The following is a 23,904-nucleotide window of genomic DNA, read 5'->3' as shown; positions in this document are numbered from 1 at the left end:
TGGCCAAGGGGCGAGTGGGATTCCACCCCCCTGCAGGGCCTGCAGGGCCAAGTGGTCCCCAACCCCCGTGCGCCCCTCCCTGCCCCAAGCCCCGGACAGGAGATGAAAGGCCCTGTGAGCGGAGGGCTCCCTGCCAGCTGGCCTGCGCCCCTCGTCTGTCACCACGCCTCCATTACAGCCACTGAGTCACCGCCTGGCAGGGAGGGCTGGCGGCTGGGGGGCAGGGCACAGCCAGCATCCCGCACCCGGCAGGGGTGCCCCCTGGGTCTCCTAGCTGCCCCCGCTCCACACACAGCCCTGCACTCAGTGCTCAGACAGTAAGTGTGAAAAATCGGGCCGGGGTGGGGGGGTAATAGGAGCCTAGATAAGAAAAAGACCCCAAAATCGCGACTGTCCCTATAAAATCGGGACATCTGGTCACCCTGGGGTGCGGCTGTCCCTGGCCCAGGAGGCAGGTGGGCTGGAAGGGACAGGAGGGCCAGGGAGCCGGCGGGGCGGGGGGGGAGATCCTCAGCAGTTCCCCCCCCCATCCTGGGACAGGAGTGCACCTGTGCCTGTCACTCGGCTGCCTGAGGCCAGCCAGCCCATGGAGACAGGAGTGGGGCCTGCCCCAGAGCGGGGGAGCTGGCGATGGGGGCTGCCACTTCTGCTGCTGGTGCCACAGGACCCTCACCAGGTACTGCCGGCTCCCCTACCCCTCAGGCACGTCCCAACACCCGGTACGGCCCAGTCGCCCGCCTGGCACTGCGTTCTGGTACCCGGCCCCGGCTCAGCTCCTCGCTCCTGCCCAGAATATCGCAGCCCCTGCCCTGCTGCCAGCCCCCCCAGGCATAACCCCTCTCCTCACCCGCAGCACAGCTGGGGGGATGGGCTCCAGCTCTGGCTGTGTCGGGGTGCGGGCGGGGGGTGCACTCTCGTGTGGGTAGGGTCACCAGACAGCAAAGCTGAAAAATTGGGATGGGGGGGTAATAGGAGTCTGGATAAGAAAAAGACCCAAAAATCGGGACTGTCCCTAGAAAATCGGGACATCTGGTCACTCTATGTGTGGGCTGTGTTGGAGTTGGGGGGGTTTGCACACTCTGGCCCCAGCCATGTCTCATGGGACGTGCTCTGGCTGTGTGGGGGTGGGGGACGCACTCGTGTGGGATGTGTTGGAGTTGGGGTCAGGGTTGCACACTCTGGCCCCAGGTCGTGTCGGGAGGGACGTGCTCTGGCTGTGTTGGGGTGGGGTTTGCACACTCTGGCCCTGGCTGTGTCTGGCTGTGTTGGGGTGGGGACGTGCTCTGGCTGTGTTGGGGTGGGGTGGGGTGGGGTGGGGGGACGCACTCGTGTGGGATGTGTTGGAGTTGGGGTCAGGGTTGCACACTCTGGCCCCGACCGTGTCGGGAGGGACGTGCTCTGGCTGTGTTGGGGGGACGTGCTCTGGCTGTGTTGGGGGACTTGCTCTGGCTGTGTTGGGGTGGGGTGGGGTGGGGGGGACGCACTCTCGTGTGGGATGTGTTGGAGTTGGGGGTCAGGGGTTGCACACTCTGGCCCCGACCGTGTCGGGAGGGACGTGCTCTGGCTGTGTTGGGGTGGGGGGGTTTGCACACTCTGGCCCCGGCTGTGTCTGGCTGGGTTGAGGGGGACGTACTCTGGCTGTGTTGGGGTTGCACTCTGGCCCCGGCTGTGTCTGGCTGTGTTGGGGTGGGGACGTGCTCTGACTGTGTTGGGGGGGGTGGTGTAGCTGTGTCGGGGGCACGGGGCGAGCCCCACGCTGCTCTGGGACAGGGCTCCCTGGAGCTGCTCCCTCAGTGCACTGTGCTCATTGCCAACGCTTGGGGTGGCACGTCTGGGTTGGGGGCCTCCTGCCCCACTCGCTAGCTGTGTTCCCTCGCTGTGTCCTGCCCCTTTACCCACCCCCGTGGGGGTGGGGGGGGGCTGGTCCCTCAGCCGGCCCCAGAACTGGCTCCTCCTGGCTGTGCCCGTCGCAGCCCTCGCCAGGGGAGAGGGGGCGGCTCCGTCCCAGCTCTGGTGCCCGGGCTGGGCTCTCTGCCCAGACAGCGCTGCTTGTGTGACCCCGGCAGCGCGCGTGTGCTGGGCCCGGGGGAAGGGCTGTTACGGCCGCCCCCTCCCGGGCTGATGGGCGCTGTCCTGGCCGCAGCGAGGGTGCTGTGCCTGGCAAGGCTTGCTCCCCTGTGGGTGCAGAGGGGTTAGGCTGCTCCTGGGCAGAGCCGCAGACTCGAGCTGTGGGGTCACGTAGCTGCCTGGGGGAGGGGGTGCCGGGGTCGTTAACCGGGGCTGGGACCGACCCTGGCAGGAAGGATCCAGGAAGACAGTGGGAGCGCCAAGCACTGAGCAATTGACACCCAGCCTGGCTCTGCAGGCTGAGAGGTGACCTCAGGGCTCTGGGGGAGACTCAGCTGCTCTCACCTGGGGCTGACAGAGGGAGGGGGCCAGAAATGGCTCCAGGGCAGCTTGGCCAGGGTGGGCTATGCCGTAACCTTTGCTTCCCTGTGCTAACCCAAGGACTCCCCGCTGCTGTGTCCCGGTGACCAATAGACCCCGCTCTGCTTGGACAAGGCTGCCGGGAATCACCCCAAGCCCTGGCGGGCGCCTGGGTCCCCGCCGAGCGGACGTACCTCTCCTGGGGTCTGTCTTGGCTGGACTTGCAGCAGGGCAGAACTCACAGGGTGAAGCAGGAGGCTGGAGCCCAGAGGCTCCGTGGGAGGCAGGGAAGCCGGGGCCTGCCCTGAGGGAAGGGTGGGACCCCTGGGGGGCTGCCCACTGAAGGGCTCCTCCAGTGGACTGTTTAAAAGCCCCGACCCTGTGGATCTGTGACAGCTGGGTGGGTCCACACCCTGCCAATGGCCTGTGCGGGTTGTTCCCCAGATAATAGTGTCTGGTTCCATGGGCTCTGCTCCCCAACCATGGCTGTGGGGGAGGGAGCCGGGCTCTGGCCTCCCTCTGGGAGCCCTGTGCCCACATGGGGGCTCGTGGCCAGCACTGCAAGGTGAGGCGGGGCCCAGCTCCCCATGGGGAGCTGGTGTGGGGCCAGGTAACGTGCCGGGAACTCTGAGTTTTCCAAGGTGTCTCCTCTGCACGAAGCCAGCGATAGAACCAGGCCCCCTGCCCTGCACCTGGCATCTCCCGCCTGGGGCAGGTGAGCTGCTGTATCTGCACATCCCTTCCAAATGTCACTGCGTCACCCGGCCCGGGAAAGCGCCTCGCTCCCGCCCCATTCATTGGCCACGGCCCCCCGCCCCCAGCCGCCCCCCTATTCCTGCCTTTGAAGAGGAATCGGCTCAGGGAGCTGATGACAGCCCAGCCTCACCTGCTCCAGTGAGTCATGGCAGCAGCTGCGGGGAGGGGGAGGGGGTCTTTGTGCATCTGCCTCCTCCTCCCTGGGCAGAAGCCGGGCCAGGGCCCGCCCTTGGAGCGCCACAGCCCGGGGGGACCGGCCCGGGGCTAGGGCTGGGCCTCGCTGCCAGGCAGGGCCAGGAGAAGGTTAATGCCGTCCGGGGGGCCCAGGGAGCTCAGGCCAGGGGGCGTCACCCAGCCCGTGAGCAGCGACATGGGGAACGGGCATTTCCTGGTGGGCGCTGCCGTCTAGCCGAGGAAGGGCTAACGCAAGCCAGAGGTTGGGAGCTGAAGCGAGACAGGGTCAGGCTGGAAATGAGGCATTTGGGATCGGGGGGGGGGGTTAACCCCCACAGCTGTGTCTCGGGGCGGGTGGAGCCCCCGGCATTGACCATGTGAAATGAAGATGGGGCGTTTTTCTCAGCTAGGAACTGTCTGGGGGCAGGCGTCTGGCCTGCGCTGGACGGGAGTCGGCGGAGAGGATCACAACGGGCCCTTCTGGCCGAGGGGTCACAAGGACAAGCCGTGTTCGACCCAGACACCGAGGGAAGGGAGGATCCCGTGGGTGGGACTCGCCCGCCCGGGCTGTTTGGCCGCTTTGGGTCACTCCCTTTGCCAGTCCTGCCCAGAGCAGCCTGGGGGCCCAGGTGGCTGGGAATAACTGGGGTGTGGGGACACCCTGTCCCCTCCCCTCCCTGCACCAGGGCTCCCCTGGGGGTGGATGTGGGGCTGGGGGCAGGCTGTACAGCTGGGAGGGGCCGGCCGCTCTTAGCAGCTCTGGGCCACTTTGCACCAGCCATGGGGGACCTGGAAACCTGCTTGCTGAGGGCGTCAGGGCAGAGCCTGGCGTGCCCGGTCGCTGACGGCGGGACCCTCACTCCTGGGGCAGGGCGGGATTATGGCCACGTGACAGGGGAATTGCACCACTGGCCCGGTCGGACAGGGAGGCAGTGCCAGGGAAGGGATTGGCCCCTCACTCCTGGGTCCCAGCCCAGTGCACTAACCCACCCTGCCTAGCCTCAGTGGGCCCCAGGAGCCCCCCTGCCCAGGCCACACCCAGCCTGCCGTGATCTGAGCCCACTGAGGCTGCGGGGCGGCGCTGGGCCAGCTCCCAAGCCCCACACGTGGCCTGTGGGAGGCGGGGGGGTGCTGGGGCTCCCTGGCCCTTGGGGGAAGGGCTCAGGTTGTGTCCCATGACTGGAGCACTGGTTCTGGGGGGCTGGAGGGAGCCAGGGCTGCTTGCCCTGCTGGGGGGGCCTTTCCCTCCAGCCCAGGGGTCCGGCACTGCCGGCTCAGCGGGCGCCACAGTGGCCTCTGATGGTCAAAAGCCGTAACTGCAGGTAAATGCCCTGCTGCCTTCCTGCAGCCCATTGGGCCAGGGCCGGGCCAGCTGGGCTACGGGCATGTGAGGCTCCCAGCCTGGGCAGCCCTGCTCCTCCGGGGCTCGCTCAGCAGCAGTCTGGGCTTGTAACAAAGTGGGACTGGTCTTAATGTTTCCTCTGAGGACGGTGTGGGACACACTGTCTCCTGGCAACAAATGGCCGGGGCCCTTCCCCCCCCCCCCCCCCCCGCAAGGGGATGGCTAAAGGTGAACAAAGAGATCAGGTGACCTCCTGGCCCGGGAAAGAGACAAAACCCAGAGGGGAGGGGCTGGGGAGGGGTTTCAGTCTGGAGCTGACTGGGGACGAGGAGTGAGGGCAGACGTGGGGGTCTGGCTCACTGCCCCCAGAATGGACCCGGCTGAGGGGTCCCGTTCTCTGTACCTACAAGCTCTGGTTTAGACCCCGTTCCTGTCATCGAATAAACCTCTGTGTCACTGGCTGGCTGAGAGTCACGTCTGGCTGCGCAGTGGGGGTGCAGGACCCTGTGGCTCCCCCAGGACCCCGCCTGGGCGGACTCGCTGTGGGAAGCGCACGGAGGGGCAGAGGATGCTGAATGCTCCAAGGAGAGACCCAGGAGGTGAAGCCGTGGGAGCTTCTTGCCCTGCAGACAGTCTGCTCCGAGGGAGAGGAGGCTCCCCAGAGTCCTGCCTGGCTTGGTGGGGAGCAGCTCCAGAGCATCGCCCGGGGACTCCGTGACAGGGCTGCATTGCTGTCCGGCATGTGACTGTGCCGAGGGTGGTGACAGGCATCTGGCTCCTGCCCGTGGATGCTGGAGTTGATACTTGCAGAGTTCCCGTAAGTCCTGCAGCTGCTAAGTTAGTTTCACAGCTTGGGCAGCAGCCTTTGGCTGAGCAGTACCGTGCAGGCAGCGTGGCTGTGAGCACATGGCAGGCACGGGTAAGGACTGGAGGGGTGAGACAGCCGCACAGCACCTAACAGAGCTGCTGCTGGTGATGCTAAAGCAGGTTCTCAGCTGTCTGAGTGGCCGGAACGGATCATTACAAAGGACTGGCCAAGGCCAGCTCAGCTGGATGGAAAATCCAAGAAGACAATGGAAAGCCCCAATCGCCAGGACACCTAGCAGCCAACGCCGGGAGGGAGGAGGATTTTTCAACCTCTCAGCAGGGAGGGAGCTGAGCAGACCCCAGGGAACAAAAGATGCTGAGGTGGGGGGGTGGGGGGGGAGAAGGAGCCTGGCCTCTCACCTGGGAACTGCCTAAACCTCCCCCACTGCAACTTGAGCCCATTGCTCCTTGTTCTGTCATCTGCCACCCCTGAGAACAGTCTAGATCCATCCTCTCTGGAACCCCCTTCAGGTAGTTGAAAGCAGCTATCAAATCCCCCCTCACTCTCCTCTTCTGCAGACTAAACAATCCCAGTTCCCTCAGCCTCTCCTCATATGTCGTCAGTCTTGGTGCTCTGGAAGTGCTCTGAACAGGGCCGGCCGTGGCGGCAGGGGAAGCTGCCCCTTGGGGAGGCTAGCCCCCTGCCCCGCCTCTTCCCACCAAGGCCACGGCCCCGCTCGCTGCTGTCAGCCCCTCCCCCGTGGCCGTGGCGAGGGAGAGAGGGGTTATTTAAATACACTGCAAGTGAGAGAAAGACAAAGGAAAGTCTAGGCCTCTATTCAGTGGGAAAGGAGAGTTAATGCTATTGAGACAGAACATGTGTTTAATGCCCTTGAGCTTCAGTCTTCATTTCAAATGCAGCAAAGAGTCCAGCACCTTATAGGCTAACAGACGTTTTGGAGCATGAGCTTTTGGGGGTGAATCCCCACTCCGTCGGATGCATGTAACATTTCAGATGTTACTGGTGACTCACCACAATTAACATTAACAACCCGGGGAAGGAACACAAGCCAAAATAGGGGAGGAACAGGCTAAAGAATATTTCGATGTATTCAAGGTCATGCCAAACCTACCTGATTTCCTTAGCTGACAGGCTTGCTGTCCTGCTGCAAAGGGGGGACGTGGCAGACGTGATATATTTAGTGGGGCTTTCGACGCAGTCCCACGTGACAGTCACATCAGCAAACTAGGGAAGTGGGGTCTAATGAAATGCCTATAAAGTACCCTGTGTGAAAGCCCGTACTCAGAGTGCTGATCAGTGGCTCACTGTCAAGCTGGGGGTGGGGGGACATAGCCGATGGGGTCGGGCAGGGGTCAGTCCTGGGTCTGATACTGTGCAATATTCCCATCAGTCACTTGGATAATGGAGAGGAGCGGATGCTTCTAAAATTTGTGGCTGACACCGAGCTGGGAGGGGTCACAGGCACTTTGGAGGACAGGATTAGAATTCAAAATGGCCGTGACAAACTGGAGAATTGACCTCAAATCAACAAGCTGAAATTCCATAAAGACAAGTGCAAAGTGCTTCACTTAGGGAGTTAAAATCAGATGCCCAAGTCCACACTGGAGAGCAGCTGGCTCGGTAGTCACGGTGCTGACAAGGAGCTGGGGTCAGAGTGAATCACAAACTGAACATGAGTCAACAGCTGCACAAAAGTCTCATCTCCTCGGGGGCTGTGTTAACAAGTGTTGTATGTGAGCCACGGGCGGTGATTCTCCCTTTGTGCTCAGCACTGGGGAGGCCTCAGGTGGGGCCGGGGCCGGTTCTGGGCCCCACACGTTAGGGGAGATGTGGACGAATGGGGAGACTCCAGAGGAGACCAGCAGCAATGCTCCAAGGTTTAGAAATGCTGCTCTGTGAAAAGGCTAAAACCCGGGGCCTGGTTAGTCTTGAGGAAAGATGGCAGAGGGGGCCGTGCGAAGAGTCTGCCCTGCGTGTGAGGGGAGCAGCCCCCTGCACGGCCCAGCGCGGCCCCCTTTGTGGGTGTGAGTGTCTGTGGGCTGATGGGCCGGGCAGGGGCTCATGGGGGGTGGGGGCGTCTGTTGGCCGGGCAGGTTTGGTCCCAGCTCACTGCTGAGGGAAGGGACCCAGCTGGGAGAGTAATTACAGCTCCTGCCGCCGCACTGGGAAACGTGCCGCCTCCGCTTCCAGGCAGGTTAAAAATAGCAGCTCTCGGCTGCTGCGGTTGGAGCGAAGGGCCCAAGCCCCCAGTGTGGTGGCACCTCGCGCCCACGCCAAGGAGCTGTAGCAAAGCGAGATGCCAGCCTGGGCTCCGAGGGCCATTTCAGAGCATCAGTGACGTCAATGGCAGAGCTGCGGCGGCTTCAGTGAGCGAGCTCCCGCCTGCCCCCCAGCCCAGCTGCTGCCCACCCGGCGCAGTGTGGGGCGGACCCGGGGGTTCTGTAGGGGGCTCTGGGCTCTGGGGTGGGGCAGACCCAGGGGTTCTGTAGGGGGCTCTGGGCTCTGGGGTGGGGCAGACCCAGGGGTTCTATAGGGGGCTCTGGGCTCTGGGGTGGGGCAGACCCAGGGGTTCTGTAGGGGGCTCTGGGCTCTGGCAGACCCAGGGGTTCTGTAGGGGGCTCTGGGCTCTGGCAGACCCAGGGGCTCTTTTGGGGGCTCTGGGCTCTGGGGTGGGGCAGACCCAGGGGTTATATTGGGGCATCGGGGCTCTGGGGGGGGGCAGACCCAGGGGTTCTATAGGGTGCTCGGGGCTCTGGGGTGGGGCAGACCCAGGGGTTCTATGGGGGCTCTGGGTGCTGGGGTGGGGCTGACCCAGGTGTTCTATAGGGGCTCTGGCGCTGGGGTGGGGTGGACCCAGGGGTTCTATAGGGAGCTCTGGGCTCTGGGGTGGGGCAGACCCAGGGGTTCTATGGGGGACTCTGGGCGCTGGGGTGGGGCAGACCTGGGGGTTCTATAGGGGGCTCTGGCGCTGGTGTGGGGTGGACCCAGGGGTTCTATGAGGAGTTCTGGGCTCTGGGGTGGGGCAGACCCAGGGGTTCTATGGGGGGTTCTGGGCTCTGGTGTGGGGCGGACCCAGGGGTTCTATGGGGGACTCTGGGCGCTGGGGTGGGGCTGACCCGGGGGTTCTATAGGGGGCTCTGGGCACTGGGGTGGGGCAGACCCCGGGGTTCTATAGGGGGCTCTGGCGCTGGTGTGGGGTGGACCCAGGGGTTCTATGGGGAGTTCTGGGCGCTGGGGTGGGGCAGACCCAGGGGTTCTATGGGGGGCTCTGGCGCTGGTGTGGGGTGGACCCAGGGGTTCTATGGGGAGTTCTGGGCTCTGGGGTGGGGCGGACCCAGGGGTTCTATGGGGGGCTCTGGGCGCTGGGGTGGGGCTGACCCGGGTGTTCTATAGGGGGCTCTGGTGCTGGTGTGGGGCGGACCCAGGGGTTCTATGGGGGGCTCTGGGCGCCGGGGTGGGGCAGACCTGGGGGTCTGCACCGTGTTGCCTTTGCAGACTCAGCCGCTGGTTTGCATCGCACTGCTCAGGTGGGGGCTCTAGCACGGTGCCAGAGGTGAAGGGTTCCTCACCCCCTGGCGCTCCTACCCGGGCACCAGCCGTTCGCCGTGCCGCAGCCCCGAGCTTTGTGCGCAGAGCGGAGGGGGCAGCTCGCCTGGAGCCAGCCTGAGACGGGGCCTCGTGTTGGAAGCGGCTGCAGGTGGGCGAGAGGCAATCGACGTGCCACCCGCGAATGTGCCAGTCTCGCTCCCAGCCCTGGGCCCCGGGCTGATGTTCCTCCCTGGCGCCCGCCCAGCCTGGTGTGCCTGCGGGGGGCACTCTGCAGTGCCCAGCGGCGTGCGGCTGTTTGAGGGGGTCTGTGCTGGCTCTGGCTGGGGAACGCCCGGCTGCGCTGCCTCAGCCCTTGCCCATTAATGCGGCGTGGCTGGCTGCGGGCTCAGCCGTGCCCACGGGGCACACGCCCGGTTCTGGGGGTGCTGCCAGGCAGGCGGGGTGCACCCTGCGGGTTGGGGGGCTGGCTCCCTGCCTCTTTGGGGTGGTGCTAAGCACAAGCAGCGGGGGAGGGGTGGGTTCTTTGTGCCAAGGCTGAACCTGGCCACAAACCAGGCACCCCTCCCCCGGTCCCCAAACACTTCAGGGCCCTGTGGGAGGCTGCCGGGGCCTAGGGGCCACACTGGGCCGCCCTGGACAGGCAGCGCCCGCAGCCCCAGGCTGGTGCTTTTCCCAGCCTAGTCACAAGCCACCTTCCCTGCCCCGCGGGGGCCGAGCCCTGGAGGCAGCTGAGCTCCCTGGCTCCCACGGGGGGGGGGGGGGGGCTTTATTCATACAGTCAAAGGCAGCATCGCCATGGCAACACATCCCGTCCTACCAGGCGGGGGAGGCTGCTGCCGTGGGGATGACAGGCTGAGCGACAGGAGCTGGGGCCGGGGCGCGCTGGGTCTGTCAGGCCCCCAGGCTGCTGGGGGATGAGTGTGGGGGCCTGGGGGGCTCCTCCCCCTCTGGGACTCAGGGCCCAGTGCTCCCGGGGCGCCCATCTGGGCACTGGGAGTTGGGTCCGGCCCTGGCTCCGGGCGAGTGGCAGCACCGTGCACAGAGAGCGTGGGGTGGCTGAAACCTGCCTGCAGCACCCCCGCCCTGCACAAACCGCCCGCCCTGCACAGCGATGGCAAAGGCACAGTGGGGAGGCCTGCCAGCACCATGGGGGTGTTCACAGAGAGCCTTGACCCCACCCCAGGGCGGGCAGCTTGTGTGGAGGCCGGTGGGCTGGGGGCTCTGCTGGGCTCCCTGGGTGACGCGAGGGGAACCCTGTCAGGTGCTCTGACACCGTAGGGCTGGGTGTGTGTGGGGGGGTAGGTTGGAGAGCTCTGTGCTGGGGGGCCCTGTGAGCCCCTGTCCCTCCCAGCAGCTGCCCCTCCCCAGTGTTATCTCAGTGTCTTTGGGTGGGAGGGGCTAATGCCTCCCAGGGGGTTGTTCCCCCCACCCCGAGCCTTTGGGGGCCACCCGTGAAGGGCTGCTGCCCTGCCAGACCTTCCCCTCCTCTGCTTGCTGGGTTCTAGTCGTGTGCCAGGCTTGGGCCTGCTCAGGCCCATCTGAAAGCTGCAGCCTCGGGGGTTGGCAGCCCCATTGCAAAGCCGGGGCAGCTTCCCCTGGCAGACGCTGGTGGAGGCATGGGAGGGGGGATGCTCTGTTGGTGCTGGTCGCCCCGGCGTGCTCTGTCTGCGGGGAGCTCAGCTGAGCGGTCTCGGCCCTCGGTTGTTCTGAGGGCACCTACTGGTGTCACTCGCTCGTAGGAGGAGTCCTGAGCGGGGCTACGCCAGCGTTACCCCATTGACTGCACTGAGCTGCTTTGGATTGATCAGACCCAGGCCGTGAAAGCCCCGCGACACACAGCTCTGTGCCAGCCCGGGACAGAGCGCGCCCTCCATGGGGGGAGCAGACAGCCGCCTGGAGCCAGTGGGACGGGTCTGCTCCTGCCACCATGGACAGAGCAGAGGCTCTGCCTCCTCACCCCACAGACCCCTGAGGATCTGTAGGGTCCTGGCTTTGCAGCCCTGGCAGGTGGGGGCAGCCAGGGCAGCGATGCGGTACCCCTGTGTGAATGGTGGGAGGAGACGTGGTCCAGGCCCTGCCATGGTTTTTGCTCAGCTCTGTGGCAGCCCCTGGCACGTGGAGGAGCCTCAGGCCTGCGGTGCAGCGGAGCCCTCGGGCAGCCGGCAACCGTGAGCCTGCAGTGACCGACGGGCTGGCGAGCCCATTCGGGGCTGCAGCGAGGGCCGAGGCTCCTGCCGGCCTGGAGCGCTGCTGTCAGCTCTAGTGTGTCCGCAGGTCCTGGTGCAGCTCACAGCCCGCAGGGGATGCTTGTCACCGGAGCTAAGCCCGTTTGTGAGCTCTGGGGCCGGGTTGGTCAGCGCCCGCAGCTGGGGGCAGCTTTGCTGGGCACGTCTCAAAGCCTGGGTGCAGAATTAGGTGCCGGACGGGGACCCGGCTCCCTTGCAGTGCTGAGCGTGGTTCCTGTGGCTCCCAGTCTGGTCGACGGGGAGATATGGAGCAGGCGACGCTGACCCGGGTTCAGGTGCCCGGCCCAGGGGCCCCAGCTGCTGAACAATAGCAGGGCAAGAAGCATGAGGCTGGTGCCTTCTCTCCAGGGCCCCTCTGGGGTTGGAGCCGAGGGCAGGGTTCTCCCAGCTCATCCAGTCACAGACTGGCATGGATGGGAGCTGGAGCTGGGAGTGCCGGGCTGTGAGCCACAGCTATGGGTGCCAGGAGCCTGCTGCAGCCATAGGCACTGGGCTCCTGTGACCAAGTGGGACTGGTTTTAATGTTTCCTCTGAATACTGTGGGGGGGCCTCAGTTTCTGGCCGACCCTCTGTCTCCTGGCAACTAATGGCCAGGCCCTTCCCCCCTGCAAGGGGATGCTAAAGGTGTTGGAGACAGAGCGATCAGGTGACCTCCTGGCCCGGGAAAGAGACACAGCCCAGAGAGGAGGGGCTGGAGGGGGTTTCAGTTTGGGGCTGGCTGCGGACGAGGAGTGAGTGCAGACGGGGTTGTCTGGCTCACTGCCCCCCAGAATGGACTCGGCTGAGGGGTCCGGTTCTCTGCACCTACAAGCTCTGTGTTAGACCCTGTTCCTGTCATCGAATAAACCTCTGTGTTACTGGCTGGCTGAGAGTCACATCTGACTGCGAAGTGGGGGGGCAGGACCCTGTGGCTTCCCCAGGACCCCACCGGGGCGGGCTCACTGTGGGAAGAGCACGGAGGGGCAGAGGATGCTGAATGCTCCAAGGAGAGACCCAGGAGGTGAAGCCGTGGGAGCTTCTTGCCCTGCAGACAGGCTGCTCCAAGGGAGAGGAGGCTCCCCAGAGTCCTGCCTGGCTTTGTGGGGAGCAGTTCCAGAGCAGCGCCCGGGGACTCCACGACAGCTCCCACAGCAGCTGCTGTATCCATTGGCAGCAGGAGCCCTCACAGCCATAGGTGCCAGGAGCCAACGGCTCCGGTGCCCACGCCAGCAGAGCACACTCTGACGCGCTTCGTCAACGTTGGCAAGACCAGGCGGGTGAGGAACATCTGTTATTGGCCAACCCCTGGTGCTGAGTGAGAAGGTTTCGCGCTTACCTAGAGCTCTTCTCCGGGTCTGTGCTGGGCTAGTAAAAGCTGGTACCTCCTGTCACGGAGTCCCCGGGCGATGCTCTGGAACTGCTCCCTACGAAGCCAGGCAGGACTCTGGGGGAGCCTCCTCTCTCTGAGCAGACTGTCTGCAGGGCAAGAAGCTTCCACAGCTTCCACCTTCCTGGGTCTGACCTCAGAGCACTCAGCATCCTCTGCCCCAGCGTGTGCTTCCCACAGCGAGTCTGCCCAGGCGGGGTCCTGGGGAAGCCAGAGGGTCCTGCCCCCCCACTTCGCAGCCAGACGTGACTCTCAGCCAGCCAGTAACACAGAAGGTTTATTAGTTGACAGGACACAGCATAGGGCAGAGCTTGTTAGCACAGAAATTAGTGACTTTCAGCCAAGTCCATCTTGGGGAGAGGGGAGCCCAGAGCCAGGGCTCTGCCCTGCCCCTGCACCCCAAGCCAGCGGGACTGACTCGCTTCCAGCTGCCTGGCCCCTGCCCTGCCTGTTGCTCCTCTTCCAGCCTTTGTCCCACTTCCCGGGCCAAGAGTCACCTGGTCGCATCCCCCTCCGGAGTCTCAGGTTACGAAGGGAAGGGGCAGCCATAGCAGCTGTGCAGGCAGCTGGAGCAGCCCCAGTAAAAGTGACACACCCTTATTCCCACCACCTAGACACTGGTGCAATACACAGGGAAACTGAGGCACACCAGCATTCATGTAGAACAGTAAGACTCACATAGGCTTGCATACAACATAACAAGGGAAAATCCCCACTACGTCACACTCCCGCACCGGGTCGCGCCAAGAGCCTGGGCCCAACCCGCCAGTGGCCACGTGCTCTGACTCTGCAGAGCTCACAGTGCAGCCCGACAGCAGAGCGACACTAGCTAATTCCCTGGCATCTCGGCCCAGCTCCAGAGCCAAGCAGCCGTTCCCAGGCGAGCTGACGGGACTGACGGGGCTTTCGAGTGGGTGCTGGAGAGGCCTGCAGGTGGCTTGAAGAAGGTGTATTTGGGCCAGGGAGGGAGGGGCTATTCTGGAGTCCAGGCCGGGGGCATGGGGCAGAGGGGCCCATGGCAGGAGCAGAAGACTGTGTGGAGCCCTGGTGAACACAAGGCCTATCAGCCACTGGTGGTGCGGGAGGCAGCACAGGCTTGGGCCCATGTTACTGGCTGGTCCCTCTGCAGCAAAGCCGCACAGGCCAGGCTCCCAGGGCCTCTGGTCAAACAGCAGCGGCTGTAAACAGCTCCTGGCGCCAGGAGAGAGATGCCAGTGCCCATTCAGGCCCAGGCACCCAGTGCAGCGCCTGCGCCGCCAGCCCAGAGCGAGACGTGGGCCCCGCACGCCAGCCGAAGGACACAGCACCATGTGGAATGGTGCCAACCTGAGCTGGGGGCAGGCATGGGAGGGTGGCATTGAGACATGCCAGTGATGGGGGCCAGGCATGTACCTGGAGGGACAGACGGCCAGGCAGGCGGGCACTGCACCTCTGCCATAGTGAGCTGGGTAAGCAGCAGGCCCCGGCACAGGGAGCCCTCACAGATACCAGCTGTGACAAAGTGGGAATTGCTCGTTATATCTGGATGAAGCCTGTGCATGACTCAGTGTCCCCTATGTGCGGCAAGGCTCCCGAGTGGGTAGAAAGGGGGTTGTTCTCTGCAGCGGCTCAGAGCCACAGGGGTGGCTGGCGCCCAGCTGTCTGGCCCGCAGGTGCCACACAGGGAGCCTCTGATCCATGGCCCCCACCCCGGCACCCGCCAGCCAGGCCGCGCCAGAGCTTGTGTCCGGCCTGAGGCGAAGGCCAGTGATGGGCTCTGGGCACCACCACACCCCATCCCAGGCCCTGGGCGAGGGCGGGGGGGGGGCAGAGCGGGAGGTGGTTATTCCCCCCGTGGGGTCTGTGCCCGTGGGGGGCAATGCCCGGGCAGACACTGGGCTCTCCCCGCCCCTCCAGGAGGCGCCTTCCCGGGACAGGGGGCTGCAGGGGCCCTGCCAGGTCGGGGCTTCCCGGCCCCGCTGCTGCAACTTCTCCCCGCAGCCAGGCGGGCCCCGCCAGTCCCCGAGCCGGGCCCCGCGCCTCCGGGCCGGGAGTCCTGCGCTCCGCCCCACGCCGGGCTCGCCCCCAGAATCGGGCTCCGAGCGCCCCAGAGCCGCCCACCCCCGCAGCACCGGGCTCCGCCCCCGCACCGGGCTCCGCCCCGCATCGCCCCCAGTTCCCAGCATCCGGGCCGCGCAGCGCAGGCTCAGCCCCGGTTCTGCGCCTGGCTCCGGGCTCCGGGCTCCGGCTTCAGCACCAGGGACAGAGCCCGCCGGCGCCGCGCCCGCCATGGCCAGCGAGGTGAGCGGGGCCGGGGGCGCAGCCGGGCGGGGACCGGGGGCGGACACGGGGCTCCCGGAGGCTCCGAGGCACCGTCCGGCCCGTCCCCGAGCAAAGCGGCACCTGCAGCCTGCGGGCGGGGAGCGGAGCTAGTCGAGAGGGGGCGGTGCGGGGCCCCTCAGCTGGGGGGGGGGTCCCCAGGGCTGCCCGGAGCTGGGGGGGGGTCTCAGGGCTGCCTGGAGCTGGGGGGGGTCCCAGGGCTGCCCGGAGCTGGGGGGGGGTCTCAGGGCTGCCGGGAGCTGGGGTCCCAGGCTGCCCGGAACTGGGGTCTCAGGGCTGCCCGGAGCTGGGGTGTTCAGGGCTGCCCGAGCTGGGGGGTTCAGGGCTGCCGGAGCTGGGGTTCAGGGGCTGCCCGGAGCTGGGGGGGTCCCCAGGGCTGCCCGGAGCTGGGGGGGTTCCAGGGGCTGCCGGGAGCTGGGGCGGTTCCAGGGGCTGCCGGGAGCTGGGGGGGTCTCAGGGCTGCCCGGAGCTGGGGGGGTTCCCAGGGCTGCCGGGAGCTGGGGCGGTTCCAGGGGCTGCCGGGAGCTGGGGGGGTCTCAGGGCTGCCCGGAGCTGGGGTTCAGGGCTGCCCGGAGCTGGGGGTCTCAGGGCTGCCGGGAGCTGGGGGTTCAGGGGCTGCCGGGAGCTGGGGGTCTCAGGGCTGCCCGTAGCTGGGGTTCCAGGGCTGCTGGGAGCTGGGGGTTCCAGGGCTGCCCGGGCTGGGGGTCCCAGGGCTGCTGGGAGCTGGGGGTTCAGAGCTGCCGGGAGCTGGGGGTCTCAGGGCTGCCGGGAGCTGGGTGTTCCAGGGGCTGCTGGGAGCTGGGGGGGTTCCAGGGGCTGCCGGGAGCTGGGGGGGTTCCAGGGGCTGCCGGGAGCTGGGGGGGGATCAGGGCTGCCGCGAGCGGGGGGGGTTCCAGGGGCTGCTGGGAGCTGGGGGGGTCCCCAGGGCTGCCCGGAGCTGGGGGGGTTCCAGGGGCTGCCCGGAGCTGGGGGGGTCTCAGGGCTGCCGGGAGCTGGGGGTGTTCCAGGGGCTGCCGGGAGCTGGGGGGGGTCTCAGGGCTGCCCGGAGCTGGGGGGGGTGTCCCAGGGCTGCCAGGAGCTGGGGGGGGGTCTCAGAGGCTGCCCCAAGATGGGGTGAGATGGGGTCAGCCCCCCCCATAGGCTGCTCTCTTTGGCCCCCACTCGCTCCCTGCCCAGTTCCGGCTGTTGCCCTGCGCCCATCCCCGGGGCGTCCCGCCTTCCCCAGAGACTCCACAGCAGGCGCCAAATGCCAGCGGGCTCCCTGCCTCCCTGGGTCACAGCTCAGCTGGGGGTAGGGGGGTGCTCAGTGGAGGGGATGTGGGGCAGTATTGGGGTCGAGGGGCCTGAGGCAAGGCCGGGGGAGGGGAGGAAGCGGGGAGCAGGGTTCAGAGGGATTCATGCACCTCACGCAGCAGCTGCAGTGATGCTCGCCCAGCGCTGTGAGAGGGCAGGTTGACCCCAGAGCACGGAGAGCAGCGCCTGGTGCAGCCAGCCCAGCCGGCTGAGCTCCAGTCCCAGACGCTGTCTGCCGGCCTTCACCAGGCCCAGCGGAGACCCCAGCCTCTCCCAGAGCCCCCCCCCCCCGTTATTCCCTGCTGCCCCCCTCCGGGCAGGGCCACCTGAGGGTGCAGATGCCTCGCTCCGGGCTCCGGGGTGGGGGGTGGCGGCGTTCTGCCCATTGGGGTTTCCAAGGTCCCCTCACATTTTTCACGCGTGGGTTGGCCACAACCAGGCCATTCAGTGACCCGCTCTCTGTGCTCCCCAGCAGCTCTCGGCTGCCCTGGCAGGGAACGGAACCCTGTCCCCCATGGGAGCCATGCACAGCGTGGAGGGAAACTGAGGCATGTAGGCCATTAAGTAGTACAGAAAAGGCCCACTTTGTCGCAGATGGGCTGCCCCTTCCCTGGCTCGCAGAGTGAGTGTTTCCCCCTTGCTGGTCCCAGGCCTGGCCATGGAGCTGGGGGGTCTCCTTCAGGAGAAGGTGCAGCTTCCAGGCTCCCTCCCCGTGATGCTGACCCCTTAGCCAGGAGACAGGAGCACCCCAAAGACACCCTGCAAGGTCCTGTCCCTCCCCAAGCTGGGGCTAGGGCCAATGCAGGGCAGTGGCTGCAAGGGGCAGCAGAGGATGGAGGGGAGCTGGAGCTGGGGGGGCACCGAGCCCCTGAGTGCTGCTCGCTCCCCGTACGGTGGAGGTTGGAGGTCTGGCTGGGAGGGGAGGAGTGGTCTTTGCTCACTCTGGGCTGGAGGAAAGGCCTGTGCACCGGAATCGGGGAAGGAGCCCCTGAGCCCCTCCCCGAGTGCCGTGCCGAGGCCGGCCCGTGGGCCATGGTGGGGCACGGGGCAGCGCATTGGTCACGGAGCCACAGGACCGGTGCTCCAGCCCCAGCTTTGGAACAGTCAGTGGGCCAGGCCCCGGGGGTCCCACTCTTCCTTCCCCCAGGGTGGGCCCTCGGCTTCCCTGTCTCCTTCGCTGGACACTGGGCCTTCGGGGCCCTGCTGCACCCCGTGAGCACCAGGCAGCGTGTTCAGCTGGGAGCCAGCGGCTGCAGGGACACTCAGCCAGCGCGGCCGACAGGCGGGTTGATTAGCTGGCTGGACACGGCACAGGAAGTCCTTGGTTAGCCCAGAGAAAAGGAAGTGACAGCCTAGTCCATCCTGCTCAGCACAGAGCCCAACCCCCAGCCCTCTGACCTCTCTCTGTCCCAGTTCAGGTGCCCCGACTGCTTCCCACAGTCACCACTTAACTCCCACCTCACCCCCAGGCCTTTGTTCCCCAGCCGGGGGGTGCGGCTCAGCCCCCCTTGGAGAGGCAGGACATCCGTCCGTCCGTGTCTCTAGGGGTTTGTGTCCAGATGATTGGATTTGCCATTGTCTTCTCCAGGGCTCCTGATCTTTACCTAAAGCCCCAGAGAGCTGACACCAGCCACACCCGTGTCTCTGAGCCTCTGCAGAGCGCAAACCCTCTCTCCCCCCGGGAAACTGAGGCACACAGTGCCATCAGACAACATTCCCATTTTGTCACCAGGAGGTTAGCGTGGGGGGATTGGTGGGGGATTGGTGGGGGGCTGGCGGGGGGGGGGGGGTTGACAGCACCCACAGATTCACTCTCTACACATCAGTGTAATAAACGTGTTAGTCTCTACGGTGCCACAAGTACTCCTGTTCTTTTTGTACAAAATGTGCCTTGTGAGGGGTCATTTGAGAATGAATAACTCGCTAGCAGCCTGGGGAAGGTGCGTAGCACCATTGCCTGGCCTGTAGGAATCCCCCCGGAGCATGTTGCTAGCACACGTTCAGACCCAGCCAGCCAACACGTCTGTCCTCAGCACAGGACTGTGGGTTACCTCCGGTTACATGGCAGCAGTACCCAGGGCCAGCAGGACAGGAGATGGCAGGAAGGCTGCAGTTAGCAAACACAAATGGGGGGAGGAGGAGCAGGGAGTGTCCGTGTCGCCCTCCTCCCTGTTGGGCTACACGTTGCTCTGTGGAGTAACCATCAGGCGATGCCACGTCAAAGGCTCCCTGGCCTCCAAAAGCGACGGACAGAGAACGCCAAGTTCCCGCTTTCACTAAGGAGACAAAGGCCTGGCACCTTTGGGCTGCAGGGCGCAGTCCTGCCCCAGGAACGGGTCACTCCCCTCACCCGGCCCTTGCTAGACTAAGCTGTAGCTGTTTAGCTGTGAGTTTTCAGTGTTATCGGCTGGTCACCACCGCTCCAGTAGTTTCACTGCTAATCTAACCCCCCAGTGCTGGGACGCCCATTAACACAGCACACTGGGGACCAGTGACTCTGTACAGGAGCAGGGACCCTTGAGCACTGAACTGGCCAGGGGCGGGCTGCGGTGTGTGAGTGGAGGGGGTACAGGGGGTGGGGCAGGGGGTGCGCAGAGGGGGGACAGGGGTGGGGGATGGGACGGGGGTGTGCAGAGGGGGTACAGGGGGTGGAACAGGGGGTGTGCGGAGGGGGTACGGGGGGGTATGGGACAGGGGGTGCGCAGAGGGGGTACAGGGGGTGGGGGATGGGAATGTGTGTGTCACCCAATCTTTGCTCCCCAGGCCAGGGCTGCAGTCCTGAGCTCTGCTCAGTGTCAGGATCCTCCTTCCCTTCCCCCGAGTCCTGCGGCAGCCCCCTGTCCTGGCCCTGTCCCTGCCCCTGGGTAACCTGCCGCGCTCCTGTCTCCCCAGGCCCATGACCTGCAGGAGCTGCGGCGAAGTGCCTCGCTGGCCACCAAGGTCTTTGTGCAGCGGGACTACAGCGACGGGACCCTCTGCCAGTTCCAGACCAAGTTCCCCCTGGAGCTGGACAGCCGGGTAGGAAACGCGTTGCCCTGCTGCGCTGGCAGGTGACGGGGGCTGGGAGGGGCAGAGCCCCTGGAGTCCCAGGGGCCAGGCTGAGGTTGCTCAATTAGGGCAAACGGCACAGGACGGGGCAGACAATCCCCGAACTGATGGTTATTCTACTGCTTGGATTCACCAAGCCAGCAACCAAACAGCTTCTGTAACACCTCTCTGGTTACCCGGAAGCAGGGCTGGTGCAAGGATGTTTCGCGCCCGAGGCAGGGGCGGCTCTAGCCATTTTGCCGCCCCAAGCACAGCGTCATGCCGCGGGGGGGCGCTCTGCCGGTCACCGGTCCCGCAGCTCCGGTGCACCTCCCGGCGTGTCTGCGGATGCTCTACCGAAGCCGCGGGACCAGCGGACCCTCCGCAGGCACGTCTGCGGGAGGTGCACCAGAGCCGCCTGCTGCCCTCCCGGCGACCGGCAGAGCGCCCCCCGTGGCGTGCCGCCCCAAGCATGCACTTGGCGTGCTGGGGCCTGGAGCCGCCCATGGCCCTAGGTGAGACTTCCACCTTGCCCCCTCCCCCGTCCCCAAGCCCCCACCCTGAGGCGTGTCCCCCCCACAGCAGCTCCCCCCTCCGCCTCCACCCTGCGCACGCCGTCGCTGCTTCACTTCTCCCGCGGCGCCGCAAGCCTGGGAGGTGGGAGAAGTGAAGCAGCTCACCCCTGCCCCTCCTCCTCCCCGAGCACGCCGTTGTGGCACGTCCCCCCCTTACTTGCTGCAGGTGGCCCTCCCCGCGCTCCCCTGCCCCAGCTCCCTCCACCTAAATGCCGGCAGCGACCGGGGTGGCCGAACATCCGGCTGCCTCGTTTGCTGCCAAAGAAAATGCCGCCCCCCAAATCCTAGCGCCCTAGGCGACCACCTAGGTCGCCTAAATGGCTGTACCGGCCCTGCCCGGAAGCCACCACCCAGCTCCCTTAGCAACCCAGCCTTGGGCTCCCACCCGACACCCAAACCAAATGCAATGAGTGTTACTGGAAATCTTCTTCATCACATAAAAAGTTCTACCAATCCCAGAGGATCGGACACATCACCCACCAGGTTAACGAACAGCTCAGATCCTGCCAAATACAGGCTGTCGCAGAGTGTGGGGGAGACAGGGCCCTGCACCCCCGGCTTCCTGCGATTCCCCAGGACTCTCAGCCAGCCAGTAAAGCAGAAGGTTTATTTAGACGACAGGACACAGTCCAAGACAGGTCTTGCAGGTACAGACAACAGGCCCCCTTCAGGTCCATTTTGGCGGTGGGGGGCAGGGAGACCAGAGCACCTCTGGCCCCCTCCATTTCCCCAGCCAGCCCCAAACTGGCTCACCCTCCAGCCCCTCCTCCTCTGGGCTTTGTCACCTGATCTCTTTGTTCTCCCCCACCTTTAGCATCCCCTTGCTGGGGGAAGGGCCCTGGCCATTAGTTGCCAGGAGACAGAGTGTCGGCCATTTAGGTGCACTGGCCCTTTGCTCTGCAACAATTACACCCCCTTATCCCAGCACCTAGAGCCTTAAGAACTGCACAGGGGAAACTGAGGCACCCACCCAGTATTCAGCGGAAACATTCAGAACAGCCCCACTTGGTCACACAGGCTGACAGCCAATGCTTGTTAACGAGACTGAAATGTATTAAAGAAGAAAAGAGCGAGAGTGCTGGTTACAGGCTCAGTAAACACCTGGCCATGGCCAAGCTCAGGGCGATCCAGAATGGAACTGGGGACCTCAGGCTTCCCCTGAAGATCGCAAGACCAGGGCCCAGGACTTCTCGCTAAGGTCTCTGGCAGGCTAAGACACCTCCTGGCAGCAGGTGTCCCTGGGGTGCCAAGCAGTGGCTCTGAAGCAGAATGACCTGTTTCCTAGTGCACACAGGTAATTAGCTGCATTGATTAGCAGAAGGCGATTAACCATTCCAGCAGTTCAGAGGCAGTTTACCCAAGAGAACTAGAGACAGTGACATTATTACATTCGGGTTTGAGCTAAATGTTCCTCCCCCCCTTTGATCTCTGGATCGATAGCTCTAGGGAGAGGCAGGAACCATGTGTTGACATGGGGCCACCTAGCAAGCTAGACAAACACACACAATTAGCAGCCCAGTAATTCCAACAATGCATTTGCAATTCCAGGCTCGTGGCTATTTACCAGGCTTTGTTAGCTGGTTATGGGGAATGGCCCCTTAGGACCATTGGGTCCTTCTCTAACATGCCTTTAAAGGTTGAATTTGGGTCATTTAGTTTACTAGTTGCTTAACTCTTTCTGGCCCTGTGTCACAGCTCCCCCCTTCGCCCCCCAGTTAGTCCTGGTGTCGGCCTGGGGCTCTGAGGCTCTGTGGACTTGTGATCCCTGGGCACATCCTGCCAGCGGCTCCCTGGGAAGCCCCCCCCAGCTGGCACAGATGCCAGCACAGCCCTCAGATGGTGCCCATCATGGACCCCCAGTGTCAGTACTCAGCAACAGCCCCAGGGAAGCCCCCTTGAGGAGCCAGACCCCCCAGGGGCTCGCTCTGTCGCTGGGGAAGCCCCTCGGCTTCACCTCCTGCTTGGACCGAGCCGTCAGCACCCCTGGCTCAGGCCGTGAGCCCCCCTCAGCGAGTCCGCCTGAGAGACTTGGGGGCGCAATGCACCCCCACCCCCAGCACCTGCGGGCACGGTTACAGCAGGGGTAGGCGGGTCTGGAACACAGCTAGGCAGGCCGGGGGGAGCACCCAGAGCAGGATCTTACTGCCTGGCCCATTCGGGTTCCCCAGAGCCCCAGCCAAGCAGTGTCCGCCCTTGGCTCCCGCTCTGGGTTCAAATTCCCGGCCAGCCCCAGCTGGCCCCTCCTCAGCCCTTTGTCCAGCTGGTGACACCTGGCTGGCTTCCTGGGGGGTGGGGGGTCCCAGGGGATGGCTTGGCCATTGTCTTCATGGGTCCCCCAGTGACCTGGGCCCAGTCCCATCTTTCCCCACCAGCTAGATCCATGCAGCACATGGGGGAAACTGAGGCACGCACAGCATTCATACAAAACAGTACAGAAAATTCCCCCTCTGGCACATTCCCCCACCGAGAGCTGCACCCACAGGCACAGCCATGGGGTCTGGGCTGGTGAGCTCACACTGGGCCAGCTCCTGCATGTGCCCATACGTCTGTGTGCACAGGCCCATGGCTCTGTGTGCGGGAGCAAACTCGCGGGGGTGGGGAGGTGCCCACCCAGGGGTCTGTCTGTGTGCATGTGTATGGGGGGCTCTCTATGGGGCACTGTGCTGGCTTCTCCCTGGGCGTCCCTCATTCCTCCCAGCTGAGCTGGTCTGTCTGTGCCCGGGGGCCCTTCAGGCTCAGCTCATTGGGATGCTCACAATGCCCCGGCCCCTGCTGCAGGGTATGGGCTGAGTGCAGCCCGGCCAGGGCTCCCAGTGCCGGCTGGCGGGGCCCTGTGTGACCCCACCGCCCTCACTCGGGTTTCTCTGCCCCAGCTCGAGCGGCAGCTCTTTGAGGAGACAGTGAAGACCCTCAATGGCTTCTACGCCGAGGCCGAGAAGATCGGGGGCAGCTCCTACCTGGAGGGGTGCCTGGCGTGTGCCACGGCCTACTTCATCTTCCTCTGCATGGAGACCCACTACGAGAAGGTAGGGCCAGGCCGGCAGCTGGGTGCTCAGCCAGGGCCCCCCTCTGCCACGGAATCGGCCCGGCCGAAATGCAGGGACAATTGAAGGCCGCAGCCCCCTCCCGCCTGGGCTCCCCTGGGTCCCGCCACTTGCTCCACAGGGGGCAACGGCCGTATTCTCTGCGGTGACCCCCTCACTCTTTCCTTCCTGGCAGGGTCCCCAGGCGGCTCGGAAGGGAAATTCTCCCCGGGTACCCCTGTCACGGAGTGTGGGGGTGTCAGGGCCCTGCACCCCACTTCCTGCGAGTCTCCGGGACTCTCAGCCAGCCAGTAAGACAGAAGTTTTATTGGACAATAGGAACGCAGGCTCCACAGAGCTTGTAGGCACAACCAGGACCCCTCAGTCAAGTCCTTCTGGGGGGCAGGGAGCTTAGACCCCAGCCTGGGGGTTCCCTGTGTTCCGCCACCCACCCAGCACACAACAGATACCCAAACCCCTCCAGCTGCTCTCTCCCCCCCGGGGCCGGCGCTTCCATTAGCCGACCCTAGGCGGTCGCCTAGGGCACCAGGATTCGGGGGGCGGCATTTTGTGCGCTCCACACGGGGCGCACGGGAGCTTCCGGTTCCGCTCCCGTTGCACCGCCGAAGAAGGACCTTCTGCTGACGCGCCACGGAAAACAGCAGCAGGCAATTGAGCAGCTCAGTGACTGCCGCTGTCGCCTGCGGCATTTCGGTGGAGGGTCCTTCGGCAGCGCAACGGGAGCGGAACCGGAAGCTCCGCGCGCCCTGTGGGGAGCGCACAAAATGCTGCCCCCCGAATTCTGCCTAGGGCGCCAGAGACTCTGGCGGTGCTTCTGCTCCCCCTCCCCCTGCTCTTCCTCTTTTGTCCAGTCTCCGGCAGAAGGTGTCACTTCTCCCAACCCCACTCCTGGCTCAGGTTACAGCTCAGGGAGCTTCCTGCAAGGGACCCCCCCCATCCCCAGTGTAACTCCCCTGC

The 23,904-nt window shown here is 65.1% G+C and overlaps 1 protein-coding gene across 2 annotated transcripts in view; it reads left to right on the top strand.

Moving 5' to 3' along the window:
* Positions 1 to 579: 579 nt before the first annotated feature.
* GOLGA7B (golgin A7 family member B) overlaps positions 580 to 23,904 on the top strand; it is a 30,824-nt gene continuing 7,499 nt past the window's right edge. The window contains exons 1-3 of one of the 2 annotated variants that reach the window (XM_039482780.1): positions 580 to 676; positions 19,194 to 19,319; positions 22,777 to 22,929. In XM_039482780.1, coding sequence (XP_039338714.1) covers positions 587 to 676; positions 19,194 to 19,319; positions 22,777 to 22,929 — 369 coding nt within the window. In that variant the 5' untranslated portion in view covers positions 580 to 586. Of the gene's footprint in view, positions 677 to 14,868; positions 14,970 to 19,193; positions 19,320 to 22,776; positions 22,930 to 23,904 lie in introns of those variants that run through there. The other variant, XM_039482781.1, reaches the window with a different exon arrangement.

Source organism: Mauremys reevesii, linkage group 7 (genome assembly GCF_016161935.1).
Source record: "Mauremys reevesii isolate NIE-2019 linkage group 7, ASM1616193v1, whole genome shotgun sequence".
Taxonomy (NCBI): Eukaryota; Metazoa; Chordata; order Testudines; family Geoemydidae; genus Mauremys; species Mauremys reevesii.
This window is presented reverse-complemented; position numbering and strand designations above follow the sequence as displayed.